Here is an 18,482-nt window from a genome sequence, read left to right as displayed (position 1 = left end):
GATTTAATTTATTGTCTCCAAAACAGAAACCCAAAATGCTTTTATTTATATATTGTGGAGACAGGGCCTCACTCTGTCACCCAGGCTAGAGTGCAGTGGTGCGATCACAGCTCACTGTGGTCTCCGAACTCCTGGGGTCACGTGATCCTTCCTTGGCCTCTCAAAGTGCTGGAATTACAGGCGTGAGCCACCGTGCCTGGCCTGGAAACTCTTTAGATGAGCTTACCGAAGCCCGAATTGCAGTGCAGTGTGAACAGGTTAACAGGATATTCTAGCACCTGCACTACCCCATGAGCAGCCCCTCTTCCTCTCCCTCTCCACAAAAGAACCACCAGCCTGTGTGCCAGGGGCCACCTGGATGCTTCCATGTGATACTCAGATCTCAAAGCTGTGCAGTAGCTTGAATTTAAGTCATGTGCTCACACCCCTGGCTCTCAGCAAGCTGCCCCATGGACATGATGTGTCATTTCCACATCGTGCAGCTGGAAGAGGACTCCTCCTCAGCCGGGCATGGTGGCTCACGCCTGTCATCCCAGCACTTAGGGAGGCCGAGGCGGGCGGATCACGAGGTCAGAAGATTGAGACCAGCTGGCTAACACAGTGAAACCCCGTCTCTATTAAAAATACAAAAAAATTAGCCGGGCGTGGTAGCAGGCACCTGTAGTCCCAGCTACTCGGGAGGCTGAGGCAGGAGAATGGCGTGAACCCAGGTGGCAGAGCTTGCAGTGAGCCGAGACCGCACCACTGCACTTCAGCCTGAGGGACAGAGCGAGACTCCGTCTCAAAAAAAAAAAAGACTCCTCCTCCCATCCCTCCGTGGCTAATGTCTAACCTGGATTGTTGGACTTTAGGTTTACTTCTATTGAACTGACCCAGCTGCCTTATTCTCAGTTGTACCGTGACATTTAGGTAAAGAAACCACTAAGGGCTGAGAGGAAAAATAATCCTTCAGTGGCTGGAGGGCATGAAGTTATTTTCCAAGTTCAAGGTGATTTGGCTGGTGTGGTAAACACTGCTGCAGCAGGAAAGCCGCCAGAGGCTCCATGAAGACACTTGGGCATCATCAAGCCCAGGGACACTGTGCACAGTCAAATTCGATTTTAACATAGTTTTCAAATGTCACAAGTCTCTTATTTTCTCCCCAACCATTCAGAAATGTAAAAAACTACGAATGGTTTGCCAGCCCCTGACTTAGGACCATGTCAATCCAGAGAGAATCCAGGTGCTGAAGCAGAATGAAGCTTGCACCCCAGCCCCTTTTTGGCTGGTTGCTGTTAGTGAAAAGAACACAGCATTATGGTTAGCACAGAATCTGGAATTTTCAGACCATCCATATGGCTGACGTTCCCCTCCTTCTGTCCTGATCATGAACCAGGAAGTGGCCAAGAGGAGATGACGAGAGCCCAGGAGGAGGCAGGGTCAGTCTTTGTGAGCAGTGTTTTGGAAGGCCAGGAACAGGAGTTGCAGGTGGTGCATGTGGGTGCCTTGGCTCTTGTCCCATGGTTGGGCGGCCCAGAAAGCCTGAAGTAGAGAAAAAGCAACAGCAACCCCTGTGCTAGACCTGAAGGTGACCACCTGGCTAAGCACATTACCTGCCAAGACCCTTCTCAGCAGCCACGTGGCCCAAGGCAGGGACACTGCACACATACTCCACGTGCACAGAAGTTCCGGTGTGAGTAGGGCATGGCTGGAGAAGAGGCAGTTACAGTGGATGCACTGATTCCATGGCTGTGGAGAGCACCATCACCCTTGTACACCGGGAGGAGCCCCTGAAGAGGCAGGTGGGAGGTCACCAGTCAGGAGTTCCAGGTTCCCCCTGAATGACAAGGACTGTGGAGACAGGGTTGAGGTCTGTCTTACAGTTGGCCTCATGCCTGTGAATATCAGCCTTAATTAGATGCTGTGTGAGAAAATCAAATGGACAAGGTCCCAGCCTATTAGATTAGGGTTGAGCAGCAGATTCACGTGAAAATTCAATTTCAGCAAAAAAGCATCAGGCCTTGAGCAAGCCACCTGCCATCAGCCACGCCTCCCTCCATGTTCCTGCATGTGCCAAGAACCCCACCGTGCTCCACCTGGGCCACTTCTCAAGGTTGTGTCGGCAGCAAAAAAAAACCTGAAGGGTGAGGTAATGGCCCCCCAGCTCCCCACAGAGCAGGCTCACTCCTCACCTCCGAGTTTCTCAGCTGTGCCTGCACCTGCTGGGCCTCTGCATCATGGGAATGGTGGGCAAAAGGAACTGATAGGGCCCTGACAACCACAGTGAGTAATCTGCCTGCCGTCCCGTCCTAGGTGGAATGGCTACAGGATTTCTCGTGAGCTTCTACAAAGAATAAAATCTCAGACCCTCAGTTCTTGGCAGTCTTTCAGGCTGAGTTTTAAGGAAAGCTGTTCCGCACCATAAATTACATCCAGACCTGTGTGGCCTCCCCTGTAAAGTAAGGCAATTGGGGTTCTCCTCCCTGACCCTGTCCCTGTTTCTCCTCCCATCTGTCCTTTCACCCTATGGTCTGCTGGTCTACCCCCACTGCAGCTCAAGTTCTTTTCCCTACCATCGTTTTTCCCCACTTCCTCTCCCTAAGTTCTCCCCAGAGTCCTCTTTCCCCACTCCCTCTCCACCTTCTTCCTAACCCACTCCCTCACCCCAAGTTCTTCGCTCAACCATCTTTTCTTCCCAGTATTTTCTTTCCCCACTCCCTCTCATCACCCCTTCTCAGGTTCTTCTCCCCATATTTGTTTCCCAACCACCTTCTTTCCATCCCATTTTCGTCTTTTTTTTTTTTTTTTTTTTTTTTAATACGGAGTCACACTCTTGTCACCCAGGCTGGAGTGCAGTGGCGTGATCTTGGCTCACTGCAAGCTCTGCCTCCCAGGTTCACACCATTTTCCTGCCTCTGCCTCCCAAGTAGCTGAGACTACAGGTGCCCGCCACCACGCCCGGCTAATTTTTTGTATTTTTAGTAGACACGGGGTTTCACTGTGTTAGCCAGGATGGTCTTCATCTCCTGACCTCATGATCCACCCACCTCGACCTCCCAAAGTGCTGGGATTACAGGCGTGAGCCACCACGCCAGGCCCATTTTCATCTTTTTCTCCACTGTCTTTATTTCCTCCTCACCGCGTTCCCCCCTACCAAAAAAAAGTGGGGCAACTAGGCCAGTACAAGACAGTCATCAGCCTGAGGGCCTGTGCGCACACGGGTGTGCTGGAGATGCTGGCATGGATGGGGGTGGGGGTACTTGCATTTGCTTGAGTGCTCGTTCTCTGACAGGCCCAGTAAGGCATGTTTCTCTACATTGTTTCCTCTCAGTACCCTCTCACAGTGCATGTTTTCAGATACACAAATAAGGCTCTGAGTTTCAGGGAGGGCAATGATGTCCTAGGTCACACAGCAAGCCCCTGGGACACAAGTGTGACCTCAGAACCCTTGCTGTGACACCTTGCTTCTGTGCCTGGCACTGGTATGAGCTCCATGAATGCCAACCACACCAGTAATGATGGCGTGTACCTGCTAGCCCAGCCTGCCTCTCCGAGGAAGGGGATAGGGCTGGGCCCTCTGGTCCTGGGTGGCTGGGTTAAGTTCTAAGACAAGGACCTAATTTGAAGTTGGAATTCTAGGCACTCCTGGACCTCCTCCAACATGAGCTAATGCATTTCCTTATTGTTGAAGCCAGTGTGAGCCATTGATACTTAAGGGAAAACAGTTTAGGTAAATTATTTTAACCTACTCAGTCTAGCAGCGCTCGTAGAGCCCTCCTTGTGCTGCTTCCTCATTCACAGGGACCTGTGAACTCAAAACTGCAGACTGCACCCTGATTTTGAGGGACACAGGCTTTATTGAACAGGTTAAGGTCAAACATTTCAGGAAATAAACATACATTTTGTATGAAGTTGGATTTTTTTTTTTGAGATGGAGTCTCACTGTGTCACCCAGGCTGGAGTGCAGTGGCGTGATCTCAGCTCACTGCAAGCTCCGCCTCCTGGGCTGATGCCATTCTCCTGCCTCAGCCTCCCAAGTAGCTGGGACCACAGGCGCCTGCCACCACGCCCAGCTAAATTTTTGTATTTTTAGTAGAGACGGGGTTTCACCTGTTACCCAGGATGGTCTCAACCTCCTGACCTCGTGATGTGCCCGCCTTGGCCTCCCAAAGTGCTGGGATGACAGGCATAAGCCACCACACCCGGCCTGAAGTTGGATATTCTTGAGAGCAATTCTGAACCTTTACCAACATTCTACATGTTTGTCAGTATAAACGATCCCATATAAAATAAGTAAGTTAAGGCTGTAGGTTTATTCACATATATACACATTTATATGTAAGTGGTCTATCCCGTGTGAATTTTTTGATGCTGGGTAAGCCTTGAGCTACGATTAAAAGCTTTGCCACAGTCATTGCATTTATAAGGCTTCTCCCCGGTGTGAATTCTCTGGTGTATAATTAGGTGTGAACGCCACCTAAATATCTTCTCACAGTCTTCACACTGATGCAGTTTCTTTATAGTATTAACCTTTTTACGGCTCACAAAGGTGGACCCTTCCAGGGCATTCCCATACTCGTAAAACCACTGGGCCCTAGTGTGTATTCTCTGGTGTTCAATAAGATATGAGCTCCGGCTGAAGGCTTTTCCACACTCACTACACTCATAGGGCTTCACCCCTGCATGAATTATCTGGTGTTGGAAAAGGGTTGAGTTTTGACTGAAGGCTTTCCCACATTCATTACATTTATAGGGCCTCTCTCCGGTGTGAACCCTTTGATGTATTGTAAGCTGTGTGCTCATGCTGAAGGCTTTTCCGCATTGGAGGCATTCGTAGGGCTTCTCTCCTTTATGGATTCTCTGATGGTAAATAAGGCTGGAACTCTGACTGAAAGCTTTGCCACAGTCATTACACACATAGGGTTTCTCTCCAGTGTGGATTCGCTGATGCTGAATAAGGTGTGAGCCCTGAACAAAGCCTTTGCCACACTCATCACATTTAAATGGTTTTTCTCCAGTGTGAGTTCTCTGATGGCGAATAAGCCGTGAACTACAACCAAAGGCTTTTGTACACTTGTTGCATTTATAAGGCTTCTCTCCAGTGTGAATCAGCTGATGCTGACTCAGGCGAGAGATCCACCTAAAAGCTTTCCCACACTCATCACACTTAAATGGTTTCTCTACAGCGTGAATTCTCTGATGTGCAACAAGGCTTGGACTGTCTGAGGCTTTTAGAATTTGAGCTTTCTCCCCAGTATGCATCCTTTGATGCTGGGCTAGGGTGGAGCTCTGGCTGAAGGCCTTCCCACACTCCTTGCAAGGGTAGGGCCTCTCCCCAGTGTGAGTTCTCTGGTGTCTAACCAGCTGCGACTGCTGGCTGAAGGCTTTCCCACACTCATGACAACCATAGGGCCTCTCTCCTGTGTGGATTCTCTGATGGTGGATGAGGCTTGAGCTCTGACCAAAAGCTTTTCCACATTCCTCACATCTGTAGGGCTTCTCCCCAGTGTGGATTCTTTGATGCTGAATAAGTTTTGAGCTCAGGCGGAAGGCTTTTCCACACTCAGTGCATTTAAAGGGTTTCTCTCCCGTGTGGATTCTCTGATGCTGATTAAGCTGCGAGCAGAGCCTGAAGACTTTCCCACACTCTGCACATTCGTATGGCTTCTCTCCATGGCAGTTATTTGGATGTTTCCCCTGCAAGCAGTCAGATAACTTCTTTTGGCATTCTTGACATCTGCTAATTTTCTGTGTATTAATTTCCCAATGCAGAGCGATGTCTGAAGTGGCTCTGATGCCTTTGCCACACTCCTCGCATCTCTGGGACATCCCTTCCGCACTCTCTCTCTGACTTTCAAGAGGCTGACAATCCAGGCCGCTGCTTCCCAGCTCCTTACATCCCTGGGCTGCGTCCTTGGTGAAGGTCTTGGGAACCACAGTCTCCTCATTCAAACAGTTATTTTGGAAGGTAAAGCCTGTCACTTTCAGCCCAGGACTGCCCAGATGACTGTCTAACCAGACCTCAGAATCAGAAACGTCTCCAAAGCCAGGATTCTGAGGAAAGTCCTGTGGGGAGATTCTGACCACTGTCCCATAGGATTCTGATTCTAGGATGTCCATGTCCTCACAGGCCTGCTCATTTTCAGTCCTAATCGTAGAATCTGAAATAAACATGAACAAACAAAGACATTCCTTAGGCCCTGTGCTCAGAGAAATGATAAGACTACAAATGCAGGGGCCAGGGCTCAAGGCTCCCAGGATAGTTGCACTGAGCACTGTGAGGCCCCAGGTGGAAACGTGCAAGAGAAGGCAGAGCCTTTGACAGTTCTCAAAAGTGGTTTCATACTTTTTACCTTGTTCACTCATTCGATAGCAATGAATGTTCATTGCTGGGGCGGGGCTGGGGTCTGTGAGCAGAGAGATCCATCCTACAGGGCACTGGTGTGGGGCACAGTCCATGCAGAGGCAAAGAAGACAAAGCAAGACCGGAAGGGTGGGAAGCTACCACGGATTAGGCTGCGGGGTCAGGGGCTCCAGCATCCGAGCTGGCGAGGAAACAGTACAGGGTCTGAGTTCTGAATGGAGAGCGTGGATTGTGATGATAAAAACAAGGCTGGAAGAGCCGCCAAGGGACTTACTACGTGAGCTCAGAAGAGCACTGGGCACCTATGCCATTCATGGCTACTCCCTGGGGTGGGCTTCTCTGAGCAGGACCCAGCCCCCTCAGCTGCCTCCTGGCTGCTGCTGCCAACTTGCACCTGGCCACCTCCCCTGCTTCTCCCTGGGCTGTGCGTGGCCACCTCTAAGACTACACTGACTTCCTCCCTGGGGCTGCAAGTTTCTGGAGGCCCCCAGGAGGCCTTCCAGACATCTGCGTTCCTTCTGGACTCTCCAAGTAAGTACAGGCTTCTGTCCTACTCTGTAACCCTAGAGGGCACCTCTGCTGAGGTCAGACATCTCCTTGATGTCTGTGATCAAACCATGACAGGACGCAACCACAACACACGGCTATGGTCATGACAACCACGGTCCCCACCACGACACAATCAAGTTCACAACCACAACCACGCAGCCACAGCTATAACCAGCCCAAGTCTACCCCACATGAATGCACAGCCCAGTTATGGGGCTTCAAGCTTCGGTTCCTGCCCACTCCTAACCATTGGTGGTGAGTCTCCGGCTTCCAGGGATCTCCAAAGGTCTTCCTATCAGTCCTGGAGAATCAGAGCAGGAAGCCCTTTCAACCTCATTGTGCAGCAGGGATGCTCAAGGGCTGTGAGGACAGGAGGCATCTCCAGGCCTGGTCCTCATGTGCTGCTTTCCCTGCACAACCATACCACCTCAGCATGCCTGCTCTTTCAACAGGGCTTGCTTGACACTCCTCCCAAGCCTTCCCCTGCTGTGAAGATAAGAGAGCAGGGTGGCCAGGTGCAGTGGCTCACGCCTGTAATCCCAGCTACTTGGGAGGCTGAGGCACAAGAATCACTTGAACCTGGCAGGCAGAGGTTGCAAGTGAGCCAAGATCATGCCACTGCACTCCAGCCTGGGCAACAAAGACTCCATCTCAAAAAAAAAAAAAAAAAAAAGAGCAGCGGCAGAGAGAGCAGGGCCAGGCTGACAGCAAGGCTTTGTTGGGGGATGCCAGGAACCACCCACCAGGGGGCACGGTGGTGGTCAAAAGCGTGGGGGTGCACAGCTGGGACCTGGCCGCTCCTCCACTGCTCTGGGCCAATATCCTTCAGTATCTGATGCTGACTGTACCAGCTGGGGACAAGTAACATATCTGGGCATTTCTGCCTTGCTTAATGTATTCTGGTTTTGTGCTGCTGCATATTTTATCTAAGAGGCTACATCCCTGCCCCGGACTCTCGGGTCTGCGAGCAAGTGCTGGGTCCATCAACAGCAGCTCTCACCTACTGTGGGATTCTATTTTTTTGTTGTTGCTTTATCACAGTGAGGACCACCTGCTACATATAAACCCACTGAACTATTTCTGCCAACTGTAGCTGGCTTTTCTGCCATGGCACCCTCTTTAAACTCTCCTGTCCATGTTGGAGACATTTTAATGGGCGGCTGGGTTTTAACTGGGCCACCTTATAGCTGAACCTCCTTCTCAGGGAGACTGAGCAGAAAGGATAACATGGGAGTAGCCAGCAGAGCCAGTGAGGCCAGGGTTCCTGACCACTCTTCCCACACATCACATGCAGACTTCCTGGGCGGCTGCAAGGCCCACAGGGTGTGAAGAGGCTCAGAAACCCTCCTTGTCCTTTGAAGCTGCCTAGGGGCATATGAATGGAAGTAAGATCACAGCCCCTACTTTTTTTTTTTTTTTTTTGAGACGTCATCTCGCTCTGTCGCCCAGGCTGGAGTGCAGTAGCACAATCTCGGCTCACTGCAAGCTCTGCCTCCTGGGCTCACACCATTCTCCTGCCTCGGCCTCCCGAGTAGCTGGGACTACAGGCGCCCGCCACCACGCCTAGTTAATTTTTTGTATTTTTAGTAGACACGGGGTTTCACCGTGTTAGCCAGGATGGTCTCGAGCTCCTGACCTCGTGATCCGCCCACCTCGGCCTCCCAAATCGCTAGAATGGCCGGCGTGAGCCACCGTGCCCGGCTCCACGGCCCCTACTTTTCACAACTTTGGACTGTCCAACTTGCTTCCCGAGGCCCCTACAAGCCGGTGGCCTCTGTAGGACCTGGTCCTGCCCTGCTGCAGGAGTGACGGTGATGACCCAGCAGCAACTGAAAGGGAGGTGAGGGGCTTCCTTTCTGCAGCTGAGATGCACGCAGACCCATCTCCCTTGTCACGCTGGGCAGCACACCGGCTAAGCAGGGAAGCAGAGCACCAGGCCAGGCGCCTGCCCAGCAGGAGCTGATGCCGGACGCAGTGGGTGCCCTGGTTAGGGCTGAGGACCCCAAGATAGGCTGAAGTCCTAACTTGAAGCACCTCAGAATGTGACCTTGTTTGGAAACACAGTCGTTGCAGATTAATTAGTCACCATGAGGTCACTGGGGTGGCCCCTAACCCAACATGACTGGTGTCCTTCTAAGGAGACGGCCACGTGAACACAGACACGCAGGGAGAAGGCAGCCGTGTGAAGGAGTCAGAGATCAGAGTGAGGGACGCATCCACAAGCCAAGGAACCCAAGGACTGCCAGAAAACCACCAGCTGCCCGGAGAGGCAGGACAGGATCCTTCCCTAAAGCCTTCACAGGGAGCACGGCCCTGCTGACCCCCCGGTTTCAGATTTCCGGGCTCCACAGCTGTGAGACAATAAATTTCTGTTGTTTTAAGCTTCCTAGTCTGTGGTTCATTGTTATGGCAGCCACAGGAAAGTAATGCACTCCTGGAGCCTGAGAGGGTCTGAAGGGAGCTGCCTCAGGGAATATGCTTACCTGAGGAGAGGTTACTGAATGCCAAACCTAACCCTTCACTTGGATCCATAGGTTTGTATCTTTGCTTAACGAAAGTATGAGTAAAATTAAAAATAGAACAGAATGTGACATGATTCAAAAACAAGCTCCGTTTTTGTGGAAATGCATGGGTTTTTGTGTCTTGGCTCTTCTGCAGTTTGGCCTCTCCCAAGGCAGCCCCACAACGGGTCTGTGCTCCCTTCTAGGTGCTGGATGCTGCTTCCCCAGTAGCATTCCCAGGCATCCCAGTGTAGCCCCCGGGACTCACCCACAGCTACCCACAGTTGTGAGGCCCCTCCTGCAGTTTCTCCTCACCCCAGGGCTTCTCTGTGATGGGGTCTAAGCCTCACCTGTCTTGGAGGTCCTTGGTGCCTCTGTCCCCTCTGCTCCCTGCAGGTCGAGGACCCATGGCTCTTCTCCCTGCTCCAGCCGAGAGATCAGCTCAGGCTTGAAAACCAGGAATCCTGCTGTGTGTGCGGCAGAGAAGACAACAGTGTCAGCATGACGGGAAGTGTGCAGCACAGGGCTAAGCCTTCCCCAGTTTCCAAATGGAAAGGGGCAAGGGGGCTACAAGGCACAGGCCAAGCTCCTGCAGGGAGAGGGGGTGGAGGGTGGGGAGAATCTGGGGACACAGCAGCCCTTTCTGTCCAGATCTGTCCACCACCTGTGGCTGGACAGCAAGGGATACCTGACTCCCACAATCTCCAGGCAACCCTGTCACCAAACAGTCTGCAAAGGGCAGTCCGCCTCTACCCCTGGAACTCGGGAAAGAGAAGGAGAAGCCCAAGCTTCACTTAGCAGAGCCGGGCCTGTCCCTCAGTTCAGAGAGCAGAGATGCTCCAAGAGGCAGGGGTGGTTACAAAATAAGATAACAAACAACGACGAATAGACACAAACGAAGCACATTTTGCATCAGAAAGCTCCAAGGTCCAGTCCTCAGCCAGTGTCCTTCCAGCCTCAAGTCCCTGCACAAAGGATGCCTCAGGGCCTGCCTCCCTCGCTGCAGACTGGGTGGCAGAGACCTGTGGGGGCCCACCTGGCACCCTGCCTTCTTGGGGCCACCTGCCCCCATACCCTCTTTGTGCCGGTCAGTACAGAGATGAGCAGTTGATCCATGGGCCAGCCAAGGCCTCTGTTTAGAAGCTTCCTTCAGGGTTCCCCCAACTGGAAGGAAAGAGGCAGGCAGAGATTCCAAAGGCCTATAGCCAATAAGCTGAAACCCCCATATGCAGGCAGGACTCCACATTCAACAGAAAATGCATATTCTCTCCAAGTACATGTGGAACAAAGAAACAGCCTTGGGTCAAGCCACAAACTGAGTCACAGACATGCCAAAGAACATACCACATAACACGCGCCCAGGCAAATGCAACTCAGTGTGAAACTCACCACAAAATGGTGCTTAGATGCCATTAGCTACTTGGAAACTACATAATAAATGACTAAGTGGCAACTGTATTTATTATGAGTCCGAATTTATAGAATGCAGCCCAAGCAGTATGTAAAGATAAAATGTTATTTATTTAGAGATACGGTATTGCTCTAGCACTCAGGCCGGAGTGCAGTGGCACCATCACAGCTGACTATAGCCTAGACCAATCCTCCCGCCTCAACCTACTGAGTAGCTAGGACTACAGGTGCGTGACACCACACCCAGCTAATTTTTAAATTCTTTGCAGACATGTGGTCTCGCTATGTTGCCCAGGCTGGCCTCAAACTCCTGGGCTCAAACAATCCTCCTGCCTCAGCCTCCTAAGTAACTGAGATTATAGGCATATGCCACTATACCCGGAAAAATTTTATACTTTTAGATACATTTACTAGAAATGATCATTTTAAAACACAAATGAGGTAAATAGTAAGTTCAAGAAGTTGAGAATGGCCAGGCGTGGTGGCTCACACCTGTAATTCCAGCACTTTGGGAGGCCAAGGCGGGTGGATCACCTGAAGGTCAGGAGTTCGAGACCAGCCTGGCCAACACGGTGGGAGGATCGCTGGAACCCAGGCAGTCCAGGCTGCAGTAAGCCACTGCACTCTACTCTGGGAAACAGAGTGAAACTTTGTCTCAAAAAATCAAAAAAGCAAAACAAACAAACACCACACACATCAAACTCACATAAATAAAAAGGAAGAAAATAATAAATCTGGGGCAGGATTCAGAGAGCTAGAGAACAAAGACAAATAAAAACATCCTCCAACCCAACCCCCCAAAAAAGGCCAAAACCAAAAGCCAGTTATTTGAAAACATGAATATGACAGACTCATGACAAAACCAATCAAGGTCCACTTAGTGAGAAGATGCTGCCAAAAAACAGAGAATAAGAGACACAATTACAAATATAACAGATTAAAACCAAAGGAAATGCCAGGCAAGGTGGCTCATGCCTATAATCCCAGCATTTTGGAAGGCCGAGGCAGGACTGCTTGAGGCCAGAAGTTTAAGACTAGCCTGCGGCAACATGACAGACCCCAACTCTACAAAGAAAGAAAAAACAGCTGAGCATGGTGGCGCACACCTATAGTCCCAGCTACTAAGGAAACTCAAGTGGAAGAATCACTTGAGCCCAGGAGTTCAAGGCTGCAGTGAGCTATAATCGCACCACTGTACTCTAGGCTGGACAACAGAGCAAAACCCCAACTCTTTAAAAAAAAAAAAAAAAAGAAAATATAAATGCATAAATGCTAATCCAAGACTTTCCTTCCCCAAAGCTCAAGGTCCCAATGGTTTTACAGATTAGCTCCAACAAGTTCTACTTGTATGCCAAATGCCATTTATCAAACATGTCAAAATTACATAAGGACAATACACAAAAAGAAACATAGGCCAGTCGCGGTGGCTCATGCCTGTAATCCCAGCACTTTGGGAGCCCGAGGCAGGCGGATCACAAGGTCAGGAGATCAAGACCATCCTGGCTAACATAGTGAAACCCCATCTCTACTAAAAATACAAAAAAATTAGCCAAGCATGGTGGCGGGCGCCTGTAGTCCCAGCTACTCGGGAGGCTGAGGCAGGAGAATGGCGTGAACCTGGGAGGCGGAGCTTGCACTGAGCCGAGATCACGCCACTGCACTCCAGCCTGGGCAACAGAGCGAGACTCCGTCTCAAAAAAAAAAAAAAAAGGAAATATATATACATATATATATATATCCATTTCACTTATGAACAGAAACACAAAAATACAATATTGGCTAGTTGAATCCAAAAGCATATCAAAATTTATATATAAATATCGTGATTTAAGTAAGGCTTATTCCAGGAATACAAGAAAATATAACAATGTAATTTCCTGCATTAATAAAGAAAATAAATCACGTGTCTCAAATGATGCAGAAAAAGAATTTGAAATTCAGTATTTCTTTATGATTAAAAACAAAAAACAAAACTCCTTAGCCAAATTCTGTGGTTATGTAGATGCATTCCCTTTAAAATCAGGAACACAACATGCCCACACGGACGGTCCTGTTTAACACTGTGCTGGCCACTGCAAAGGCAGAGATGGGAGGAGTGAGGGCTGGGAGGGAAAATACCAAACTCTCATTTGCAGGAATCCTCCTGCTGGAAAACAGCAGAATCACCGAGCAACACTGATTTACCCAGGGAGTTCCACAAAGTTGCCAGATGTAAGATCATCCTCCAGAACCAACAGCATTTTTGTACTACAGCAATAATCAGCTAAAAATACATTCACAAAGCAAAAAAATCAAAACTTTTACATTGACAGAAAACAGTTTCAAAGCACTCCCAATAAAAATTCCAGTGGCTTTTAGGAACTCAACTTATTCTAAAATTTGTATGCAGCTGGGCGTGGTGGCTCAAGCCTGTAATCCCAGCACTTTGGGAGGTCGAGGCGGGCGGATCACCTGAGATTAGTTCGAGACCAGCCTGGCCAACATGGTGAAACCTCATCTCTACTTAAAATATAAAAATTAGCCGGGTGTAGTGGCACATGCCTGTAATCCCAGCTACTCAGGAGGCTGAGGCGGCGAATCACTTGAACCCAACAGCCGGAGGTTGCAGTGAACCGAGATCGCGCCATTGCACTCGAGCCTGGGCAACAAGAGCGAAACTCCGTCCCAGAAAAAAAGAATTAAACGGGTGAGTTTAATTCTTTTAGTATTCTTGTAGTATTAAGAAACACTACAAAATTAAAGCAAAAAACAAAAACCACCCCAAAATAAAAAACAAAGCCAAACTGGCCAGGCACGGTGGCTCACGCCTGTAATCCCAGCACTTTGGGAGACCAAGGTGGGTGGATAACCTGAGGTCAGGAGTTCCAGACCAGCCTGGCCAACATGGCGAAACCCCATCTCTAGTAAAAATGCAAAAAATTGGCCAGGTGTGGTGGCACATGCCTGAGTAGCTGTAATCCCAGCTACTCAGGAGGCTGAGGCACAAGAATTGCTTGAACCTGGGAGGCAGTGGTTGCAGTGAGCCGAGATCGCACCACTGTACTCCAGCCCAGGCGACAGGGTGAGACTTTATTTCAAAAAAAAGCCAAAAACACAAATGAACAAACAAACAAAAAAAACCAAAACAAACCAAAAGCAGGAAGCTGGCCCACAAGAGAGATTCAGGGAAGAGAACAGGGTTCAGAAACACCCCATTTCATAGATGAAAATGGTGGCTCCACATGTCAACAGGAAAAGGAGACAGTCTTTTTTTTTTTTTTTTTTTTTGAGACAAAGTCTCGCTTATTGCCCAGACTGAAGTGCAGTGGCACGATCTCAGCTCACTGCAACCTCAACCTCCCAGGTTCAAGCAATTCTCCTGTCTCAGCCTTCTGAGTAGCTGGGATTACAGGCGTGAGCCACCACACCCAGCTAATTTTTGTATTTTTAGTAGAGACGAGGTTTCACCATGTTGGCCTGGCTGGTCTCGAACTCCTGACCTCAGGTGATCCGCCCACCTCGGCCTACTTCAAAGTGCTGGGATTACAGGTGTGAGCCACCGAGCCTGGCCAAGGAGACTGTTTAATAGATGATGTTGGGGAAAACAGCTATGTGTGGACAAAATAAAACAGGGATTTTTACGTAACCCCAATACAAATGTGGAGCTGGGATACAGATGAGAAATACAAACTATAAAATCCACAGGAGAAAATGAAGCCCATCTCAGTGACCTTGGAGGAGGGAAGAGCTTTTTTTTGAGATGGAGTCTCACTCTGTCACCCAGGCTGGAGTGCACTGGTGTGATCTCGGCTCAGTGCAACCTCTGCCTCCTGGGTTCAAGGAATTCTCCTGCCTCAGCCTCCTGAGAAGCCAAGATTACAACCACCCGCCACCACGCCTGGCTAATGTCTGTATTTTTAGTAGAGACGGGGTGTCACCATGTTGGTCAGGCTGGTCTCAAACTCTGACCTCAGGTGATCTGCCCGCCTCAGCCTCCCAAAGTGCTGGGATTACAGGTGTGAGCCACCACACCCAGCCAGGGAAGAACGTTTTTTTTTTTTGGAGACGGAGTCTCGCTCTGTCACCCAGGCTGGAGTGCAGTGGCACAATCCCGGCTCACTGCAACCTCTGCCTCCCAGGTTCAAGCAATTCTCCTGCCTCAGCCTCCCAAGTAGCTGGGACTACAGGTGCACACTGCCACGCCCAGCTAATTTTTTTTTTTTTTTTTTGCATTTTAGTAGAGACAGGGTTTCACTGTGTTGCCCAGGCTGGTCTCGAACTCCTGAGTTGAGGCAATCCGCCCGCCTTGGCCTCCCAAAGCGCTGGGATTACAGGCGTGAGCCACCGTGCCCGGACAGAACTTTTAAATAAAACTTCAAAGAGACAATCCATAAGGCAAAAACACAGTAATTACATTAAAATCTGACCTAACAAAGTTAACAAACACAAAAGAAGCAGAGAAGATTTTTTTTTTAGACAGGGTCTCACTCTGTTGCCTAGGCTGGACTGCAGTGGCACAATCATAGCTCACTCCAACCTTGACCTTCCAGGCTCAGGCAATCCTCCCTCCTTGCTCTCCCCAGTAGCTGGGACTACAGGCATGCAACACCATGTCCGGCTGAAAAAGTGATTTATAATACACAAAACTAACCTGGTACTTACCATATTTGATAAATTCTAAGATAGTCTTTTTTTTTTTTTTAGATGGATTCTCGCTCTGTTGCCCAGGCTGGATTGCAGTGGTGCGATCTCGGCTCACTGCAAGCTCCGCCTCCAGGGTTCAAGCGATTCTCGTGCCTCAGCCTCCCGAGTAGCTGGGATTACAGGCATGCGCCACCACACCCAGCTAATTTTTGTATTTTTAGTAGAGACGGGGGTTTCACCCTGTTGGCCAGGATGGTCTCGATCTCCTGACCTCGTGATCCACCCGCCTCAGGCTCCCAAAGTGCTGGGATTACAGATATGAGCCACCGCGCCCAGCCCTAAGATAGTGTTTTTATAAAACCCTTTCCCATCTCTTGGACGCATCTAGGAATTGATGTCATCCGCCAGGTGGCAGCTGTGACACACCATCACTGCCTGTGCACACACGAGCTTGCCCCAGCTGCTCGGTCACTGCTGCAGGTAAGTCACCAGCACCATCATACAATACATGCTGAATTCAGCTGCTCTCTACACTGTCTTCAAAAGCTTTACCCTGTGACTTGGCACAGCAGCAGGACGTTATAAATAGACAGAAGCCATGGAAAAAGAAGAGCAGCTGTACCTTTGAGCCTGGAGAAGCAAACTGCTGCTGGGGGAATGACTGCAATTCCAGTTACTGGTACATCAGCAACTGTGTACACACAGGGCCTGAGAGAGGAGGACAGGCACAGCAGATGGAGCTGCTACATGCCAAGCAAGAAAGCTCAAGCACCAAGCTCACTGGATGAAGAAAACCCCAACACCACTTACGAAAAGCTGCAGCACCTCTAGATGGCCAGGCCCACAGGTTGCCATCATGTGGAAAGCATGGACACAGATAACCAAACCAGAGAGTGGGGTCACTAAAAGCTGTGAAGAAACATTAGAAGTACCCTTACTCCGGCTGGGCGCGGTGGCTCACACCTGTAATCCCAGCTACTCGGGAGGCTGAGGCAGGAGAATCGCTTGAACCCAGGAGGCGGAGATGGCGGTGAGCCAAGATCGCGCCATTGCACTCCGGCATGGGTGACAGAGCAAGACTCCATCTCAAAATCTCAAAAAAAAAAAAAAAAAAAGGACCCTCACTGCATGTGTCTTTTCCTATTTCAGTGAGACAGGGTAAACCACATCTAAATGAGTCTAAGAGGGCTCTTTAAAAAGTATAAAGTAAAATTAAATGATTAAAAAATGCGTGTAATCAGTAGCATTCCAACTTTCTTAAAATAATGATGTGTACATAACTACATGTTTTACAAAGTAAGGCATCTTAGACAGAATGAAGAAACAACACCTTCAAAGCAATAAGACACAGCGGACCTAGAATATGGGCAAATGCCCTGAGCAGATATTTCACAGAAGAACCTGGCAAGCTAATGAGGGTGTGAAAATAGGCTCAAGCTCAGCAGAAATCAGAGAAATGCAAACTCAAACTACAACAGCCTCCCACTGTACATTTATCTGACTGGCAAAACAGAAAGCTGGACTTTGCCAGACTAGCCGGGACAGAGGGGTACAGGCCTGGTCCAACACCCCAAGAAGCTCCTGGCCAACCAACGATGCCCGCATCAGTTCCACTCCTGATCCCCCAGCCCAGGCACTCTCTCGGGGGTGTGATGCAGCAGAGGGCTTAGTCACAGGCAAGAGGCCCAGCAAGGCCCAAGTTAGACGCACCCCCCCTCACCAAGTTGCAATCCAATGACAGTACACAGCTTGTGAGGACACAGGCATGGACATAAAGAGCACCGCAGTGGCTGCCTGTGGCGGTGGTGGAGTTCAGAGAGGAGACTAACGGCAGGACAGGAGGGGCAAGGGGATGACAGCATCTGCAAAGCAGCCGTGTGGGCGTCGCTGCCACCTCTTGCTCGTTGCACAACCTTTTCCTTGGATTTCTCCACCCAATAATTTCTCTTTTCTTGTCTAAGCTATTTCAAGTTTGGATTCTATTTCTCACAATTTAACAGCTTAGGAAAAAAAGAGGCTTTACTAACTCCCAGAATCCCACCCACTCCCTGGGGGCTGAACCCCATGACATGGGCAAAGCTAGGAACCAGCCTGGCACAGCACTCATGAGTCCAAGCCCCCTGTGGAGCCCACAAGGATCTGAGCGTTTGGCCCGCATACCCCAGCCTCTGATGGAGGCCTGGCTGGGTGGGTGCTGACTGATGATGCAGGGGAAGGGGCCCCGAGGTGCAGCCTCACCTAGTCCAGCCACACTGCTGTGGTTCTCCAGCATCACTTCCCTGTAGAGGGCCCTCTGGCCAGGGTCCAGACACTGCCACTCCTCCCGAGAGAAGTGCACAGCCACATCGCCAAATGTTACCACCTCCTGAAAGGACACACAGCAGCACCCCAGGAATCCCTGGGTGCCAGCCCCCTTCTGGCGCTGCCTCATGACATGTCTCAGGCAGCTGCCCCATGGGGTTGGGCGAGACGCTCACCAGGACTCCTCTGCCTCTAATATTCTGGGGAGGGGCAGTCTCGGGGAGGAGGAAGGAACCCAGTCCATGGCGGTCATACAACCCTCCCCCCTCAAGAGCCTCAATTAGGCCCTGGTTTGGGCAGGGGTTTGCTCACTACGTTGGGGTTGGGGGCAAGGGGGCCTTCCTAAACCCAGCAAGGGCCAAGGTAGGGTCTGGGCCCAGGGCCAGTGCAGGAGGTGGGCCTTCACAGGACATGCGAGGGGAAGGAGGCAGTCAAGCTTCCTACCATGAGGCTCAGTGGTGGGTGGGCATCCACGTGTTCTGGCCGAGAGACCTGTTGGCAATTATGAAAGGATTAGAGGTCAAGGTGCCAGAAGCCCAACTTCCAGGCTAATCAAGGGGGTACTGTGCTCTCTGCTCCTTTACCTCCAGCCCCAGATTTCTCTAGCAGGGACATGGGGCTGGGCTGAAGCAGCCATGGCACTTGAGTGAAGGAGGCCCACTGAACTCTTGTTCCTCTTTAGAGCGTATGTGTGTGTGGCATGTGTGACTCACTCCACAAAGCCGTAAGAAGTGGATGCCACGTGCCAGGCACTG

The 18,482-nt window shown here is 50.3% G+C and overlaps 1 protein-coding gene across 20 annotated transcripts in view; it reads right to left on the bottom strand.

Moving 5' to 3' along the window:
- Positions 1–4,273: 4,273 nt before the first annotated feature.
- Positions 4,274–18,482, bottom strand: part of LOC100983651 (zinc finger protein 7) — a 17,630-nt gene continuing 3,421 nt past the window's right edge. For 3 of the 20 annotated variants that reach the window (XM_014346067.4, XM_055116160.3, XM_055116163.2), the window contains exons 2-5: positions 18,172–18,219; positions 17,665–17,791; positions 9,744–9,860; positions 4,274–6,140 (exon numbers count right to left, since the gene is read on the bottom strand). In XM_014346067.4, the coding sequence (XP_014201553.3) occupies positions 4,327–6,140; positions 9,744–9,860; positions 17,665–17,791; positions 18,172–18,219 (2,106 nt within the window). In that variant the 3' untranslated portion in view covers positions 4,274–4,326. Of the gene's footprint in view, positions 6,141–9,743; positions 9,861–12,987; positions 13,035–15,444; positions 15,470–16,236; positions 16,336–17,664; positions 17,825–18,171; positions 18,220–18,311; positions 18,331–18,482 lie in introns of those variants that run through there. The other 17 variants (XM_014346074.4, XM_063606509.1, XM_055116161.2 and 14 more) reach the window with 13 other exon arrangements.

Source organism: Pan paniscus, chromosome 7 (assembly GCF_029289425.2).
Source record: "Pan paniscus chromosome 7, NHGRI_mPanPan1-v2.0_pri, whole genome shotgun sequence".
In the NCBI taxonomy this organism is placed as follows: domain Eukaryota; kingdom Metazoa; phylum Chordata; class Mammalia; order Primates; family Hominidae; genus Pan; species Pan paniscus.
This window is presented reverse-complemented; position numbering and strand designations above follow the sequence as displayed.